This window comes from Mastigoproctus giganteus, chromosome 2, assembly GCF_048544385.1.
Source record: "Mastigoproctus giganteus isolate SK-2022 chromosome 2, ASM4854438v1, whole genome shotgun sequence".
Taxonomy (NCBI): Eukaryota; Metazoa; Arthropoda; class Arachnida; order Uropygi; family Thelyphonidae; genus Mastigoproctus; species Mastigoproctus giganteus.
The window spans coordinates 242,012,586-242,030,209 of record NC_143576.1 but is presented as its reverse complement, the minus strand read 5'-3'; the positions used below and the strand labels follow the sequence as shown (position 1 = coordinate 242,030,209).

Sequence of the window (17,624 nt, the reverse complement as noted above, 5' to 3'; positions counted from 1 at the left end):
AAAGTACTATTTCTATATATACTAATCGTACTAAAATCATACAAGTAATTATTCATAATAAATCCAAGCTACTATTCATCACACAACAAAATTTTTAATTATAATCACCATAAAGTACCTTTCTTCCTAGAGTTCAGACTCATTCCATTTTTAATTACTATTTTGTACAAAGTCAAGAGTTTTTTTAGGAACACCGATTGCCTCTTAAGGGGTTCTTTTTAGCAAATTATTATTATTCCTCAGGACAATAGTTAGAGGAACGTCCTTTAGAGTCTACTAAGCGCGGTATTTCTTCCATTTCGAATCTTCTTGAGCCTCTTATGCTCTTCCCCTTCCTATCTCCAACCTTTTCTCTTATTCCTGAAGCTTCCAAAATGTTACTCATAACTTTATGAAAACTTTCTTTTGGACCCGATGTTCACCCACATTTCTAAGTCGATCCCCTCTAACTTAACTTCAACCCACGCCGATAGCTAAGACCACGGCTCTAAAATTCTTCGCGGCTGCTCCTACACTTCTCCATATCCCATTCGACTTCCACAACCCTCTAAAAACACCACTCCAAATTCACCTAAAACTGCGCGCTTTTTCCGCCTCTACGTCCCTTATATCTCGAAAATGTTCTCTCATTTCCCTTTCCCTTTTCTTGTTTAATCCTCTTTAATCCGATCCTTGACCATCTAAAACCCTTTCTGTTCGTTTCGCTGTATAATCAGTAACGCTAGGTGGCCTAGGTGTTAGACGTCTGTAATTTAGCTCCTGCTTTATAATAATTTATAAGTGCTTTTTAAATGGAATTTTTGTAAAGTGGTGCACCGACATGTTCCTTAGATGAATATTGAGCAGCTTGAATGGTTTTTATGAAGACTTCGTAAAGATAAGTACTATTTATTTCAGATTTAAATTTATAGTGTGCAACGTTATCGCTAGCCTTTGCTTACCGTAGCTACATACAGAAACGCTGGTTGACCGTTGAAAGTAGTGCCTTCTTTGTCATAAAACCGTTTGTGACCTTGGCATTGTCCCTGCTTTGGGTCAAGTCCTGTAGCCCTCCAGCAATTTTTCCGTTAGCCACACCTACGTCAATCTCACCTGTAGTCCAGCTACTCAGACATTCTAACTCTTCGCTACAGTACCCTGCTGTGTCGATAACGGAACACCTGCTTGTTTGTATTTTCTATTTACTGGTACTCAGTCATTTTTTTAAATCTTCAGTATGGCACCTAAAGAAGCAGTCTCATGCAATGGATGTCAAAAAACAGTTCGTAATTGGGTTATCTGTAAAGGTTGCAGTATCATTAACTGTGATTTTTGTTCATTAATTAAAAATTTTTCGAAGTCATCAAGTGCTTTAAAAAATAATTGGAGATGTCCTTCCTGTAAAAAAGCCAACAATGAAAGCTCAAATTTACAGTCTCCTAGTCAACATAAGCTAAACTGTCAGAATACTCCAACAAATGCCGATCTCCCATGCAGCTCTAAAAATCTTTCATCTCCTTTTGTCAATGTATTACCATCTCCGAAGCCTTTTCACCATTCAAGGAAGTCAAGCTTAGATGCCACCACACAGACTGAGGACATTTCTTACCCGCTCCCCCTGCCTACAATATCCCCGAGCAAAGAAATCTCAGTTGTTACCCTGGAAGAAATGTTGAGAAAACAACTTAGAGAGAATGATGATATTAAGCAGCATCTTTTCCGAATAGAAGACCAACAATGCAAATTCTACCACATGCTTCTTGAGCTAAAGGCAATGGTTGAGAGCCCTCCAATACCTTGCCCTTCTTATGTTCATCAAGTTGCTGCAGATCCAGTCCTCAGACCAGATGCTGAAGTATTTGTTCCAGAAACAATAGCAGCGCCATCTATCAGATCTAGTTCTATCTCTCATTCTCTCAGAGGGCAGAATCGTGTATCTTCGCAGCGTATTGTTGACACAAGCTTGCAACTGATACCCACCACAATTAGAAATCAACAGAAACCTGGCAGTATGTACGTGCACTGTCAAAATTATCCATCTATTCCTAATCCTGAAGTGCCTACCCATAATAGCTTGCCTTCAAACTCCTCAAGTTTCAAGGTTCCACGCAGAAGAAACAAATATAGTAGCATAATAGGAACAAAAAATACGCAGTCTTGTATTAAAATTAGAAATAGAAATCGTCCGATGTTTAAAAGTAATAATATTTTTGTCAGCAGACTAGATCCCAATACTACCTCCCAGCAGATGGATCAGCTACTATTGGAGCTGGAAATTCCGGGTAGTGCTTTCAAGCTAAAAACCAAACATCCAACTTACGCATCTTTCAGAATTGAACTAAAGGATTGTGACCTTCAAAAGTATCTAAATCCTGATATCTGGCCGAATGGTCTACTAGTCATGCCATTTTATGGAACTGTTCTAGGTTCTGTCAACAACTTCAATGAGGAGTTAACGTCTAACTCTCAATCTGTTGAGCTGTCTGCATAACTAGAGAATACCAGTCCGGGTTCGCATCATAGTCCATCATTTATCCTTCCTCCTAATGCTTGCGAACATCCTTCTAACACCTATGTTAATCTCAACATTTTTCTACAGAATGTAAGAAGCGTAAAAAATAAACTGTCTACGCTTATAGCACTTTTGGTTGGAGAAACTCATGACATAATTTGTTTAGTTGAAACATGGATGCAGGAACCTCTTCAGGATGTTTTTCTACTGCCGAAAAATCTAAACTACACTCCATACATGACATCTAGGATTAATCGAAGAGGTGGAGGATCAGCAATTATTTTAAAATCCAACATTAAAGTTATTAACACCTACAACACCTGTTCTTACAACTTTGAAGGAATTTCTCTTCTGATCCAAGTTAAAAATTCACTACTTCAAATATATAATATTTATATTCCGCCTGGACCTACTGATGATATTATTAACGAAGTAATAACCTGGATAATCACTGTTCATAAGTCTCAAGCTAACATAATTATAATGGGCGACTTTAATCTCCCCTTGCCCAAATATAATTTACAAATGAAGTTGCTGTCCGACTCCTTATTAGTTCTAGGAGCTAAAAATATCAACGTCCCTGCTACAAGAGGTAATCAAGCGCTCGATCTAGTTTACTCCAATCTTCAACTTCAAGAAAAGTGTAGTAGCAACATTACATTTAGATCTGACCACAAAAGTATAGAATTTCAAGCAACAATTTGCTGTGGGAATCCTCGCCTCCCTCTAGAAAGCACTAAAAGAATATCATCGATTAAATTCCTTCAGAAAGAAAAGTTTTTGCAGCTCTTAAAATACTATCCATGGGATTCTCTTAAAAATATACCTATTCAGGACGCCACGTTTCTATTAATAAAATGGTTAAATCAATTAAAAACAGAGTCAGCATCCAAACTTGTAAGAGTTTCTTCTCAATCCAAACCGTGGTTCAGATCTCATCTAAAACCATACTTTAAAAGGAAACAAAAATGCCACAGGCAGTGGAAGAAGTACGGAACTTCATCAACATACATAAAGTATAAAAAGAGCAGAGCACTGTTTCAGCTCAAAAAAATTCAGGCGTACAAAAATTACTTAATGTCCAGGCTCAAGCATAATAAAAGAGCACTCTCTTCAAAAACAAGAGCTACCTTGCAGCATGACCAGACTTTGGAATGGATAAAATTCAATATGGAAACATGCAATTTTGACATCTGCAATGAAGATAATCAAAACAAATTTAAAGAATTCGATTCTTATAAACACGCAAATAGCGTTCAACATGAAATGCTTCCTAATCAAGCTCTGCTAATCAACCAACTTGTAAACAAGGATACAGTTCAGAAAATTATTAACAAACTACGAATTGATAGTAGTGAAGGCCCTGACGGCATCCCTAGTTTTATTATTAAATTGTCCAGTGCATTCATCATTGATTCTCTAGTTCATATTATTTCCAGTTGCATCTCCCAGCCATTCCTTCCAAGATTATGGAAGACTTTTAGAATTACCCTGATTCCAAAACAGGCTAGCAATAATAACCATATAAACTATCGTCCAATTGCTGTATCGTCAGTAATCGCTAAGATTATAGATAAGATCATGCTGCCATATCTTCGGGATGCGATCTTTGCTAATGCACCCGACAACATGCATTTTGGTCCTACAGGGCGCTCTACAATAACAAGCCTAGCTGACACCATTGTGCGCATCCAAACTGCGTTTCAGGATAAAGCACAATGCGATGTCTTTTACTTAGACATCAAAGGTGCTTTCGACAACATTGATCACAAGAAAGCCATTGAAATACTAAAAAATCATTTCCCCATTGATACAATGGTTATATCCTATCTTCAGTACAGCCTCAATCACAGAAATCTCATCTTCCCCACTAATACTGATAATATTCTCGTCACAACCGCAACAGGCATCCCTCAAGGAGGTGTTCTCTCCAGTGTCATATTTTCAGCATCTCTACAACCACTCCTACAAGAAAATCCAAATCTGCTGTCTTATGCCGATGATTTAAAGTTGTTTATTATTTCCAAATCTTGTGATGACATTTCCAAGGTTAGCCATGATGCGAATTTACAGATGTGCGGAATTATCAAATATCTGAAGAATCTCAATCTCACTATAAATACAAACAAATCTGCTCAAGTAACTTATTCCTTACAGAAACAACCAAACCACATAGAAATTAAAATTTCAAATGTTTCAATTCCCAACGTATTTGCTCACAAAGACCTAGGAGTTGTTTTTGACAAAAATCTTTCATTTAATTCTCATTATGTATATGTTGCTAAAAAAATTCAAAAATCAAGATGGCTGATCAAGCAAGAAACAGCGGCGATTCAAGATAGAAAAACAGTCATTAACCATGTTCAGAGATGCATTTTTCCCATTCTGTCTTATGCCTCCGAAATCTGGTCTGGCGCTCCTCAAGTTACCGTAAAAAAATTCCTTTCCCTAGAGTATTGGGTTCTTAGATGGCTGAACAATAAACTTCGTTTTCCCCGTACAATATCCAGGCAACAGCTTTACAAAAACTTAAAAACAAAGCCTCTGCAACAGATGATCAACGAGTCTGGAGTCATGCTTCTTGCTAAGTTAATTACTTCTGCATCCAGTTCACCAAACCTGGCCAACATAATAGCTCCCACCAACAGAGAAAACTCAAGAAACCAACAACAATTCAAATCCAAACTCTCCAGACTAAAACAAATGGACAGGATGTTCCCCAATGCATCCCTTCACCTCATAAATTATCACAACATTGATTGTAAGAGGTTGCTCAACTCTGAAGCCTACAGGAGTCTCATTTCCAAACAAATTATGAGAAATACAAACAGCTGCCTACCTACAACCCAGTAACTACATCCAGAGCCAAATGTGATGTTCTGCAATATATATTTTTGATCATTATAATTCATATTCGTTGTTAATGTATATATAGAATATGCTATGTAATTTTATATACATATATTTGTCTCCTTTGTACTGAATTAATGCCCCTAGCCTAGTGCTGTGATGGGCTTGCTGTAGTTGCAATAAATGAAAATTTATTTATTTATTTATAATTCCTGGCTTGGCCATTTCCAGGAAAACGGTCTTTTTGAGGAAACGATCCTTGACCTTTTGCGCACCTTCTCAAAATATTTATCGTCCGTTTCTATTTTATTCGAATAAATAATTGCTAAATTTATCTAACCTATTTTGTTTTTTTTTTTGGTATAATATCCCAGAATTTTATTGGTAAGCCAAGGCTTACACTGTATAATTACAGTCTGCGCATGTAGCACAGTGGTACCGTCACACCTCCCCACACTGGGTGGAAAGGCCCCGGGTTCGAATCCCGTCGATGACGCGAGGAACTTTAGTGGGCTTTTTTCACTCCGTGTTTTCACGTTGGAGGAAGTCCAGTACTTCGAGGGTGCTAAAATCGATATCAGTAAAGGAGTTTCCAGAAATCTTACAATCATTGCAAAATATGATGATAATAAAATAATCTTACCGAAACCCATCATCAGACCGTGCTGTTGGGGGAACAAAAATAGAAAGGGTTACAAATTTGAATGCAATTACCAATATTGCAATTACAATTATCATTGGTAATTGTATTCAAATTTGTAACCCTTTCTATTTTTCCTCCCAACAGCACGGCTGATGATGGTATCGGTAAGATACCTGAAAGGTTACCTTAATGTATAGTAGTTTACGCGAATAGCTTAATAAACTATATTATTAATTTCACGTAGTATAAGAGTGGTATTATATTTAGTAATAATCTTAATGGAATATTCAAGTTCTAATAATGTCTTCAAATGACTGCGAATAGGTAAGTCAAAACTTAACGTATTTTTAAGGAATTGCCCTAATGCCTTTACTTCTGAACGGCCGCAGAAGCAATAATTAAGATTCTTATTATTTCACCATTAAAATAAAATAAAATAAAATGTGTATTTTCGAAAAGTTCATAACCGAAAACAGTACTGTATTGTATAAAAGTGAAAATGATTTCTCAATTACTGTATCGAATTGTCTAATATTTATTGGTTTTGTTTCCACATGTAACAGGCGTATCATCATTGCATGCATGCAGATGGTGACCTACAATGAATACCTTCCTATATCCATTGGGAATTACTGGATGAATTTCTTTAATTTATGGGTGAAGAAAGACGGATACACCAGATATAACTCAAGCATGGATCCCCGACTGTACACAGACTTCTCGACTGCTTTCTTTAGAAAGCATTCATTCATTAATAGATTTGTATTTTTAGATCCTCCATTTGAAGGTATTTATGATGCTCAATTAGAAGACAGTTATTTCGAACCATTTCGACTCTATAGAGGAGCACTGGACAATTATGTAAGAGGAATGCTCAAGGAACATGTTCAGACTTTTGATAGATTTTTTGTTTCAGGTATTACGAATTTTCTCTATCGAGCCAGAGGAAATAGCACTGGACAGGATCTTTGTACTCTTAACATTCAAAGAGGTAGAGATCATGGGCTACCGCCTTATGTAGACTATCTTAAAGCTCGGGGTGGACCGATTATAACTAATTTCGATGACCTGTGGGAAAGCACGCTAATGACTCAAGTGAATGCCGATCGACTACGGTCCATCTATAGGTAAATACCTCTTTATTTAACAGAGTTTTATTTTCATCTTTTGTTTCGTTTTCATTCCCTGACCCGCTGTGGTCTTTGAGTAACATATGCAAACACAAGTAAGCAAACTTAGCCCTTTCGCTGTAGTAAAAAAAAGTACGACTCTGTTATCTTTTCATTTGATCTTATTTATTTCTTTAATCCAGTTTAGTTACATAGCTGACCCCTGTACGGCCTGAATGGATAGGAAGAATAAAATTTTATACTATTTAAAATTTATAGTTACAGCAATTTGCTAATATTAGCACACGATTTCAAATGGGTACCAGTAGTATTGAAAGTTATTAGAGATAATATCACATAACAACTAATGGACCTCTTTATATTGAAGTACACACTTAATACAGTTTAACTACTAGTTCTAGTTCCAATTTTATGCAGTTCTAAACAGACGTTCATCGACTTCGGGGAAGGTTGCACGGTTATGGAGGTTTCCTCAACTGTAGAACATATAAGATAAGGCCTGATAGAAGTCTGAAATTCTTAACTTATAGGTTTCTGTCATCACCGTATTTCTAATCACTACAAAATTTTTCATAGTCGAGGTTAAATTCATTCCACAGTATTTGTGGGAAACATTCCACAAACACCTTATATTGTGAAAGGTCTTTGGGGCGAGAATACCTTGTAGGAAACTCATTTGTGTATATTTAGGCAGGAGAACCCGATGTTATCCGTCTTTGACAGTTCCTGGATTGTGCATGATTTATAAACTGGCATACACCTGGTACATCCATTTCATGGGAAAGGAGTTGGGCATGGATGAATGTTTCTATCTATCAGGTGAATGTTTCTATCTATCAGAATTGTTCTCTATGAGGTGATTTTAAGAGTTGCAAAAGAGATTCTTGGTAGCTGTATTAATCCATCTAAGAACCAGTATTCCAATGTAAGGAATTTCTTGGTGTAGGATCGGGGAGCTAATTATCATATAGCAGATGCATAAAAAAAATAGAGTAAAGCATCTTTGTGCTTACTGGACCACCAGTTTTGTGATTGCTGGAGCATTCGACAAGACCAGCAGATCTGCCGAATTCTCAATATTTTCACAAAGGCTTTTGGTTTTGTACACTGAAATGACTTTAAAACGTAGGATTTTCTCCCCAGGTTCGACTCAGTCGGTGTACGTTCGTACACCGACCTGAGTCTAACTGGGGAGAAAATTTAATGCCATTCTTCAACCCTTTTCTTGTAAAGGCCGTTTGGGCCTCTCAAGAAAAAGGTCGAAGAATACCAAGATTTGCATTTATCCTCTCTAGATTTCTTAAACATTGTTCGCAACATTTGATATGACATAAAGTTTAATATGTATATATTAAGTGCAATAGCATCATTAATACACAGCCATTTCTGAATAAACAGAATATTTATAAAGCGGCATCGTTTTAAGTTATATCTCATATTATGAATACCTTCACAACGAGTTGCCATGATATTGCACTACTTCGAATAAGTAACGCTTCACCTAAGGAGAAGAGTAATGTTACTTATTCTCAGATAGGTACCACCACCGTTTCAGGGATATTTTGTATATGTGTGGGATAATAACTCGACTATCCAGTTGTCCCTATTAGACTTAGGGACATTATCGATGATTTCTAGCGATTTGTGATCGCACAACTGGTGAGATTACAAATTGCTTTTTTTTTTTTTTTTTTTGTTGCTGTGTTTTACATGATATTTATGAAATTGCTCTGAATGAAATGAGAATTAGTTAAATATCTAGCCTGGAATAATATTTGAAAAAATATTAATTGTAACAATATTTTACGATCAGGTTTGGTATCACAAGTCTGTCTGCGTGTGTGTGGTCACGACCAGTTTGCCCATTTGCAGAATGCATGAAACTGTGAAATACTTCACCCGAAAAATTAGCCGTACCTCTGTACAAGAATTCTCAGCTCAAACTCGAGTGAAAGTTCGTCAGAAATTCCTCCGATTTGTTATGGAAAGTGAACCCAAACTTTTTCAAACGGGCGCTAAGTGACAAAGCAATTATATTGATATGGAAGTCAGCTTCGTAGTACTCTTCCTAATTTAAGGAAAAGAAAAAATCTATCTTCCTGAGAGAAAATATCATACTTCTTTTAACCATATATCCTATGGAAATTTTAATTTTATGGACCCACTCGCAAGTTCTGCAGTTCTCCTGGCATCAAAAACTAGCCAGTGTCTGAGTCTATGAATAATTACAAACAATTATTATACCTTTGAATTAACTTTAATACATGTCATGATATATACAAGTACATATAATACATATTATAAATTTCATAAGTGCAATATCTACAAATACTACTCAAAATGAAGATAGCTCAACCATTATATCAGCAGATTCTAATCTGGTTACCTCATTAGGTTTACTTTCTCTTGGTGAACAACATAGGCGTACCTTAACAATTCTATTGTTTATTCTTGCCTTATAACAGGTTAGGCTACCTTACTTAATATATATATATAATTCCTTCTGACATTATGGGAATCTTCTACTCCTGAAGCTACTCCAATTCAGTTTTAATATAGAATTTCACTTATCTTATTTCTAAGTACTCTTAAGATGTTGGCCATAGGCGTGTAACAAGCTGAGATCTACTTTAATTTCTTATTCGGTATGAAAACATCCTATGAGTGTAAGATTTCTTAATTTGCGATTTTTTCCCCTTCTATAAGGCATTAACTGACTTTGCTCTCCCTAACGTTGTTGCAGCTTTACCTTATCCTTTTAATTAACATAATTTCATCGGGTTATGCTCAGATGCCTGACATAACCATCTCCTTTGTGTAAATCTGGCTTTAATCGTTTCTCTTAACATCTCATTAACCTAAAGCACTCAATCTATTACTCAGGGATACAAGAGCCTTAATATATGCATATACGCAAACGTACAAGTACTTTAGTCCTAATACATTCGCTTATATTGTCTTACAATTTCCATTTTCTCTGCCACACTCCTCTTTTTCTATACTGCCCATTTTCAGGCGCACACTCATGTATATATATATATATCTGCCTTGGAATTTACTTTGTGGCTTATATAGCATGAAAGTAACAGTCCACTTACTTTATTTCTTTCTTGTTCTTGCCTTGTCTTAAGTTGGTGTTCCATTGTGTAATTACTGCTGCTGCTTCCACCTTTCTGAAGGATCTCTGGCGATTGGCAATTATTACATCTAAGAGATGGCCTTCATTCCAGTTTAGTAGGCTGTACTGTTGGCGGATTGTGGTAGACAAATAAGGACCGGCTCCACACTTCTTCCATAGATTCCATCTCTCCATAGGGACATCGCTTTACTTGGAGATTCTCTCTCCCTGTCAGGCACATAATTATCTTAACTTTACACGCACTATCATTATTTTCTCTTACTTCTCTCGCATCACCGATCTTGTTCCGACCTACACTCAGACTACGACTTCGACTCTCTGTTCTGACTCCTCTATGTTTCATCCCCTATCCTTTTCCCCCAAAATCACATGTTAGCTTCTCACTCATCTATTCGTTCGTCCTTCATCGCCTGATCTCTTCCACCAATCACGTCGAATTCCTTTCTCTTAACTTTTATTTCCCGCCAATATTCTTACTAAGAATAGCGTATTCTTTGTTGCTATTTCTTATTGGTTTTAAAATTCCTTCCCTACAGCCTTCCCAGAGAATCGCTTACTGTAGCCCTCTTCCACAAATAGTCACGGGCCTTCACTGATTCGGCGTGACCACTAAGCCTTTCTTGTTGCTTGGTTTATGCCAGGCTCCTTACTTGCCCTTATTTCTGGTGTGGTGTCCCTTTGTCAATTTTAAGTGAACCTTTTAGTCACCATTATCTAGGCCTGAGCTCTTAATCGCCCTTTTGTCAAACTTCGTGTTGTTCTAAGTGGCATTATCACTTAGAACACTTAAATTTAAGTTAATATTTTAGTTGATGTTAAATTAATCTTCTAAACTTACTCTTTCATTCGTCGAGACACAAATACACCAGATCATGTAAAATCTACTCTTACAATTTGAACTGCTGATGTCGACTCTTGGTATATCATAATCTCTTTAGTATGTATTAATTTTTTGTTTATGTTTGTTATGTTGGACTTCTCGAAGTCCTGCTCATAGTTCCCATGTAAGCAACTAAATGAAGCGCATGGTTATTTACTTGATTGCCTGATTACTATATTATCAGGAAATTGAAATAGAATTTAATAATGTTTGTATATTCATTTGGATATAATCCAACTCAACATCAATTAGCTCAGTTTTCTGATCAGATCAACTTTTCTTTGACAACGAACTCAAGTTGAGTGTTTCTGCAAACCTCAATGAATCCATTCAGACTTCTCCAGGACAGGACACTACCCAATTGGTTATGAATCAACATGGTTATTTTTAACTGTTCTTTTGCTTTGTAGAATTCATCTGTGTAAACTGTTTTTGTTTATCAATTTTTCTTGTAAATAGTATAAATATTTTATCGAAAGTGTTTGCTCTATAAGTTTTACTGTTAACTTTCAATCTCCAGTCAATTCCATTTTTTGATTTCTTTTTATTCCTGTATAAAATCAAATTCTTTTATTTTCTTTCTTTTTTCTTTTTTTTTTTTTTTTTTTGTTATAGACAGTAAATGGGTTCACTTTGACTGAAATAAAATAACTTAAAACATATACTTTCTAGGAACGTAAAAGATATTGACGTTTTTATTGGAACTGTTTTTGAAACCGTCTCTCCTGGGGCTCTAGTTGGACCTACTGTGGCCTACATGGTAGGCCTCCAGTTTCAAGCTCTTAAAGATGGAGATCGCTTTTATTTTGAACACAGTTTGCAAATTGGATCCTTTACTTCAGGTACGTTTTCGATTTCGAATTCATTCCAGTTAAATGATATTTGCTGTTATTTGCACATAGAAAATGCAAAATTCCTGGACAATACTATATAATGTCGACATTTTCTACAGCCCAGTTAAAAGAACTCAGAAAGGTCACCATGGCATCCATAGTGTGTGACACTACAACTCTTGATCGCATACAGAAGTATGCATTCCTGCCTGTCAGTACCAGGTAAACTTCTTAAATTATGAATTTTTATTATTATTAACAATTATGTTTAGATTATATATTGGAACAGTTCAGTTGCCCAAAGATGCCTTACTGGGCAGCCATGCCTAATTGAAACAATATCCTTAAGAGAAATGACAAATAAATAAATACACTGCTCATCTTTGAAATTGCTCACCTAAAAGGAAATCAAACTTTTAAGTTCAAAATAAGTAACATAAATAACAATGTTGACAAGAAATTCTCTCTCTCTACGGTGGTGATCATATTCATGTCTTTTTTTTATATTCAGGGTCATCGAAAAATGTGTCCGTGATTTTCCTTTTAATTATCTTCAGAAATATTTGATCGATGGCTGTGATCGTAGCAGCAAACAGTGCGGTAACTCACTAAGTTTTATTTCACACCTCAACAATGACCATGGCTGCGCTGTGAGTGTGCGCAAAATGACTTCTGTGCGCACCACCTCAGTCAGTGTCAGTAAGACGCCGTGCAAAAGAAAGCGCAGTGTGTGTTGTGGTATGCTGAATTTAAATCTGTCATAATAGTGCAATGTCAATACCAACGTGCGTCGGTATTGAAATTCAGTAAATGATGGCTCCCCATACCATGATATCGGTGTCAACCCGATATGCCACTCCCAAATGCAAGCTAGATCTCAAATGCTACGTGACACATGGCTTAATGTGTCACGTAGTGTCGTCTCGGCACTATGGAAGCAGTTTTAGGACACATAAACCATTACAAGAAGAGATGGACAAGGTCTCCCGAGGGCTACCTCATCGAAACAGCTATTCGGCTCTAACAGCAAGAAGGAATCCTACGGAAAAAAAAAAAACGTAAACTCAGCCATTATCAACCCACTGCAGGATGGAAGCCTCCTCAACAATTCGCATTGAGTGAAATGTACCATAATCTGCCACGCTGGTCCAGTGCGGGTTGGCAGATCGACCGTATTTAGCAGTCAGGGGCTTGAACCCCGGTGTATTCAAGGAGCGTGTGTTACCGCACTCCCGCTCCTAACCACTCGGCTACGGTGGCCGTAAGACATCCTGTCATCAACTGTCTCTTGAGGTTGGTGTGGCCACACGTGAAAACATTCCCAGCGGGACTGTGTTAAGAAGGCTCAATTCAAGTGGACTCTACGCAAGGAAGCCAGTGGTTTGTAACCCATTAACCCGACGGCGCAGAAGTACCGAGAAGAGATCCTAGAACCCATGTGCGACTTTTTTAGGGGTGCGGTTAGTCTTGATATTCTTTACATGCACGATAATATAACTTCATATAGTGCTCAAGTGGAGGAAGAACATCTTGAAACTGAAGATATCCAACGACTGCCGTGGCCAGCACGATCGCTCGACTTAATACGTTCAAACATGTATGGGACGGCCTTGGGCGTCGCATTGCACGCCAAAAGAGAACTCCACAGTCACTTGGTAAGTATGCGCTTGTGGAAGAATCTGATTTGTTGTCAAGGAATCTTATAGACACTCTTATGTCGAGCATGGTTCACCGCTGTCAGGCCTGTTTAGCCTTTGGAGGGGATCATACGCCATACTGATGTCATGTGACCATATTTTCGAGCATCTTCTATCGACTTCTGTAATGTGATCTTTTAGTAATTCTTATACAACTCTTATAACTGTCCCTTATACATGTCTTCATCGTTATTCTATTGTACACCGCTTACCAAATTTTGTCCCACTTCATCGAAAGCTGCACGAGTTACACCACGTTTTCTAGGCGATCTGTTAATTTTGTCGAGCAGTGTAGTATTTCAGAGCGCACAATGGTAACCACATAAACAAAGAAAAATCTGTAATTGGATTATTCACTCTCTCATAGTTGTGTTGATCACAATACACGCTGCATCACTGACGAACATCGCCCAGATCCTCCCCTTTTAAGATCACCAAATTTCTACTCGATGAGTTGAGTGTTCAAGTATTCCCCGGACAACCCATCGAGGAGGATCAGCGACTAAGGCCGTATTGTTCCGAGTCTGTCTGTAAATTGTGTGTCTTCTATGGTCGATTTTCTGTTTGCTGGACAAAAAACCAGAGCTTCCATGGAAAAAAAACCATGCTACCCTCGCCTGAGACCGACCAACTCAGCCACATTGTGAAAAAGGCACATAAAAATTCTTCATGTCATCAACAGCTCTATAACTCAGGCCAATTCGACTCGGTGTCTGGAGCACGGCGATTCTACCAACTGTACTACCCAAGAGGGCCTCCCTTCATATGAAACACTGCCTTGTTAGAGTGAGGTATCTTACATAGAAGGGGAGATTGATCAACCAATGCTAGCCGACCGGGCTAGCCGAGTGGGTAAAGTACCTGCCCGGCAACCCCAAGGTCGCGGGTTCGATTCCCGCCTCGGGCTTGGATCAAAGTACTGCAAAAACCTTGGGAGGTGCAATATGGCCACAGAAGCCGATGCGCCAACAACTACCAAATCAAAAAAAAAAAAAAAAAAAATCAACCAATGCTTTCTTTTGCGTTTTCTTAATGATGAAGGATCCCTGACGGAATCCTTAATTGTAAACACAGATTTCCTCATCTGTGGACAGGATCTAGCTCCGGCGAAGTACAATTGACTTAGAAATGACAAACTTACCTTCAGTTCACCTTATCTTGCTTTTCTATACAGACTAAAGAACCATATATACCCTCCTCTCAGACAATTAAAATCGAAGAAGTTTCGTATCACTAAACTGTTTATTAATTTGTGAATTTGTTTATTTATGTTTGTGTATTGAATACTGACTCGTTATTTTTAACCACAGCAATGAAGAGCTATCGTGTTCCCAAATTCCACGAATGCGTCTGGCCCTATGGAATAGCTGAAGGAAATTTGTTCCAGGTGTATCACATGTGCCCAGGATAAGATGATATTTCAGTATTAATACTGGAAAAAAAATCTGCCGATGGAATTAAAATTAGCACTGTATAGTAATTTAATATTATTAGGATAAGGGCGAGTAAATAAACAACTAAAATTTGAAACATTTATTAATACTGACCTTTCTTCGTTTTTTTTTTCTTTTTTCAGAACAAATAAACAAGTTAATCGAATAAAAAAATAATACATTACTTTTAAAATAAACTAATCTATTCGGTGTAAATGTAGTCGCCAGTGACTAAGTAAATTCAATAGAAGTGTCTCACTGGACGTTTCCTTCATTCAAGACAGTCTTACTGACATTTGTCATACGTCAAAGTTACTTAATGTTCGTTATTTCGAACAGATTGTAAATGAGCATTATAATAAAAAAAAAAAAAAAAAAAAACTTTTAAAATTACGTTACTTGGTGTAGGTTTAGATGCAAGGTGTGAAAACAGATAATAACATAATTCAATTAGCTTAGGGGGTTGAACTAAATCACCTAAGCTAATGAAAAAAGTTACAAAAATGCGCATTATTTTATGCCAAATCAGGGTTGGACCATACAGCCAGATCGCCATGATTTGGGTGAAGTGGATCAATGCAGAAATGTTCAAAGAAGCATGAGTGAGTTACGCTCCATATTTTTACAGAATTCTATCTTCAAGTATTATTGGTAATAGTAATAGTAGCATGTGATGCAAGAAAGTAAGCGTATGAGCTTATGTAGCATCAGCCAAAAAAATAAATAAATAAAAATAAAAAAATAATAATAATAATACAAATTCACACAACCATTCCCTCTAAACGTTTGTTCAGTTCCTCATTGAATTAATTTAATCTATCAATTTCCACAACAAGAGATAGAAGTTTGTTCAAGGAAATAACCACCCGCTGCCTAAAGGCAAATTTCTGCACATCTATTCTACAACTGTCTTTCCTCAATTTGAATTTATGCTCCCTCAGGTTCGTAATCTGAGCAAGTGGAAGAATCATCCCATCAGAATTCAGCGTGCTCAACCCATTCAAGGGCTTATACACCTCAATCAGATCACCTCGCATGTGCCTAGACTCCAGCCGCTGCAATTTGCAGAACTTAAGCCTCTCTTGGTAAGAGGATCTCTTCATTCCCCTCACCAATCTTGTTCCCCTTCTCTGTGCACGCTCAACCAAATCTACATCCTTCCTAAAATGAGGCCTCCAGACCTGTACACAGCACTCAAGGCGTGGTCTGACCATTGCCTTATACAAAGGAATAATCACCTCCTTTTCCCTGCTAGCAAAATTCCTGACAAAATTACCCTATTACATGCTTTTGCAACCTGTCTGAATTGCTCAGAAAACTTCATATCTGACTGCACAATTACTCCTAGGTCTTTTTCATTTTCTCCCACCCTAAGTGTACTACCACAGTTAGTACATTCCTCTGGGGTTACTTCTACCCATGTGCAATACTTTGCATTTGTCAATGTTAAACTTCAGTTGCCACTTCTCAGCCCAGCCCATGTGCCCAAATTTTCTAGATCCTGTTGCAGTAGCATATTGCCATTACTGTCATTAACAACCCTGCCAATCTTTGTATCATCTGCAAACTTCGACACTGGTGTTGTAGAACACTCTACACGATATGTAGCACTGCAATAATGGTATAGAGAATCTCACCTACAGTCCTTCTGTGGATTTTGTAGTATGTTTTAAGTGTTACAGTGCTCTACAACTCCAATACTGTGAACTGAGGATGTATTTAATTTTACTGGAAGCCTTACAACTAACCAGTTCTGTTTCCTATTCTTTTCAAATAATTCTTCCCAATAGATTTTAAGCTGTTCACTGATTAATTGATTTACAAATTACCCTCACAGTTGTGAACTTTAAGCTTTTAGAAGTTCTTAAACTGAAAGCAGCAAATGCCGAAAAAGGCCGATTCCTTGTATCATGTTGAAGGTAATGGTGACTGTTTGCAATATTGGCTACCGATCCTTGCACAGAACATATACTAGGTAGAAGACGCGATCCGCGGAAAGTCCTCGGCACTGTCTATATTCATACATTGCTGAACTCTACTACTGTTTATTCTATGGAGTACCTTTGGCTACTCTATAGAATTGAGTACCCAAACTCAAATCGTCGAGTGCGTGTGAGGACAGACTGCCCAAGAAATAGAGCTGTACTGGTTTCCGCTTTGAAGTCTGAATTGCGGAAATGTAGGAGGCAATTTACAAAAGGCTTTGAACGGGTTCATCAAGTTCAGTGCTGATGGGATTGTTCCTCTTGATCAGATTACTCATTTGAGGAGGCATAAATTCAAACTGAGGCAAGACCACAGCAGAATAGATGTGCAGAAATTTGCCTTTAGCCAGCGAGTGGGTGATTGCGGGAACAAACTTTCATCTGTCGTTGTAGAAATCAAAGAAAAAGATCTTAGCCCCAGTGATTGAGGAGAAACACGGACTTTGAAAACTTTCTACAGTTTAATATGCTTACTCTAGAATTCAAAGAAATATATTCAAATGGTATTAGCGACCTTTCACCTATCAGTTCAAAATGACAAAA

The 17,624-nt window shown here is 37.4% G+C and overlaps 1 protein-coding gene across 1 annotated transcript in view; it reads left to right on the top strand.

Annotated features, from left to right (window-relative positions):
* LOC150090312 (chorion peroxidase-like) overlaps positions 1 to 12,300 on the top strand; it is a 60,085-nt gene extending 47,785 nt beyond the window's left edge. The window contains exons 9-11 of the mRNA XM_090390259.1: positions 6,548 to 7,111; positions 11,806 to 11,975; positions 12,239 to 12,300. Coding sequence (XP_090246385.1) covers positions 6,548 to 7,111; positions 11,806 to 11,975; positions 12,239 to 12,300 — 796 coding nt within the window. The remainder of the gene's footprint in view (positions 1 to 6,547; positions 7,112 to 11,805; positions 11,976 to 12,238) is intronic.
* Positions 12,301 to 17,624: the final 5,324 nt, after the last annotated feature.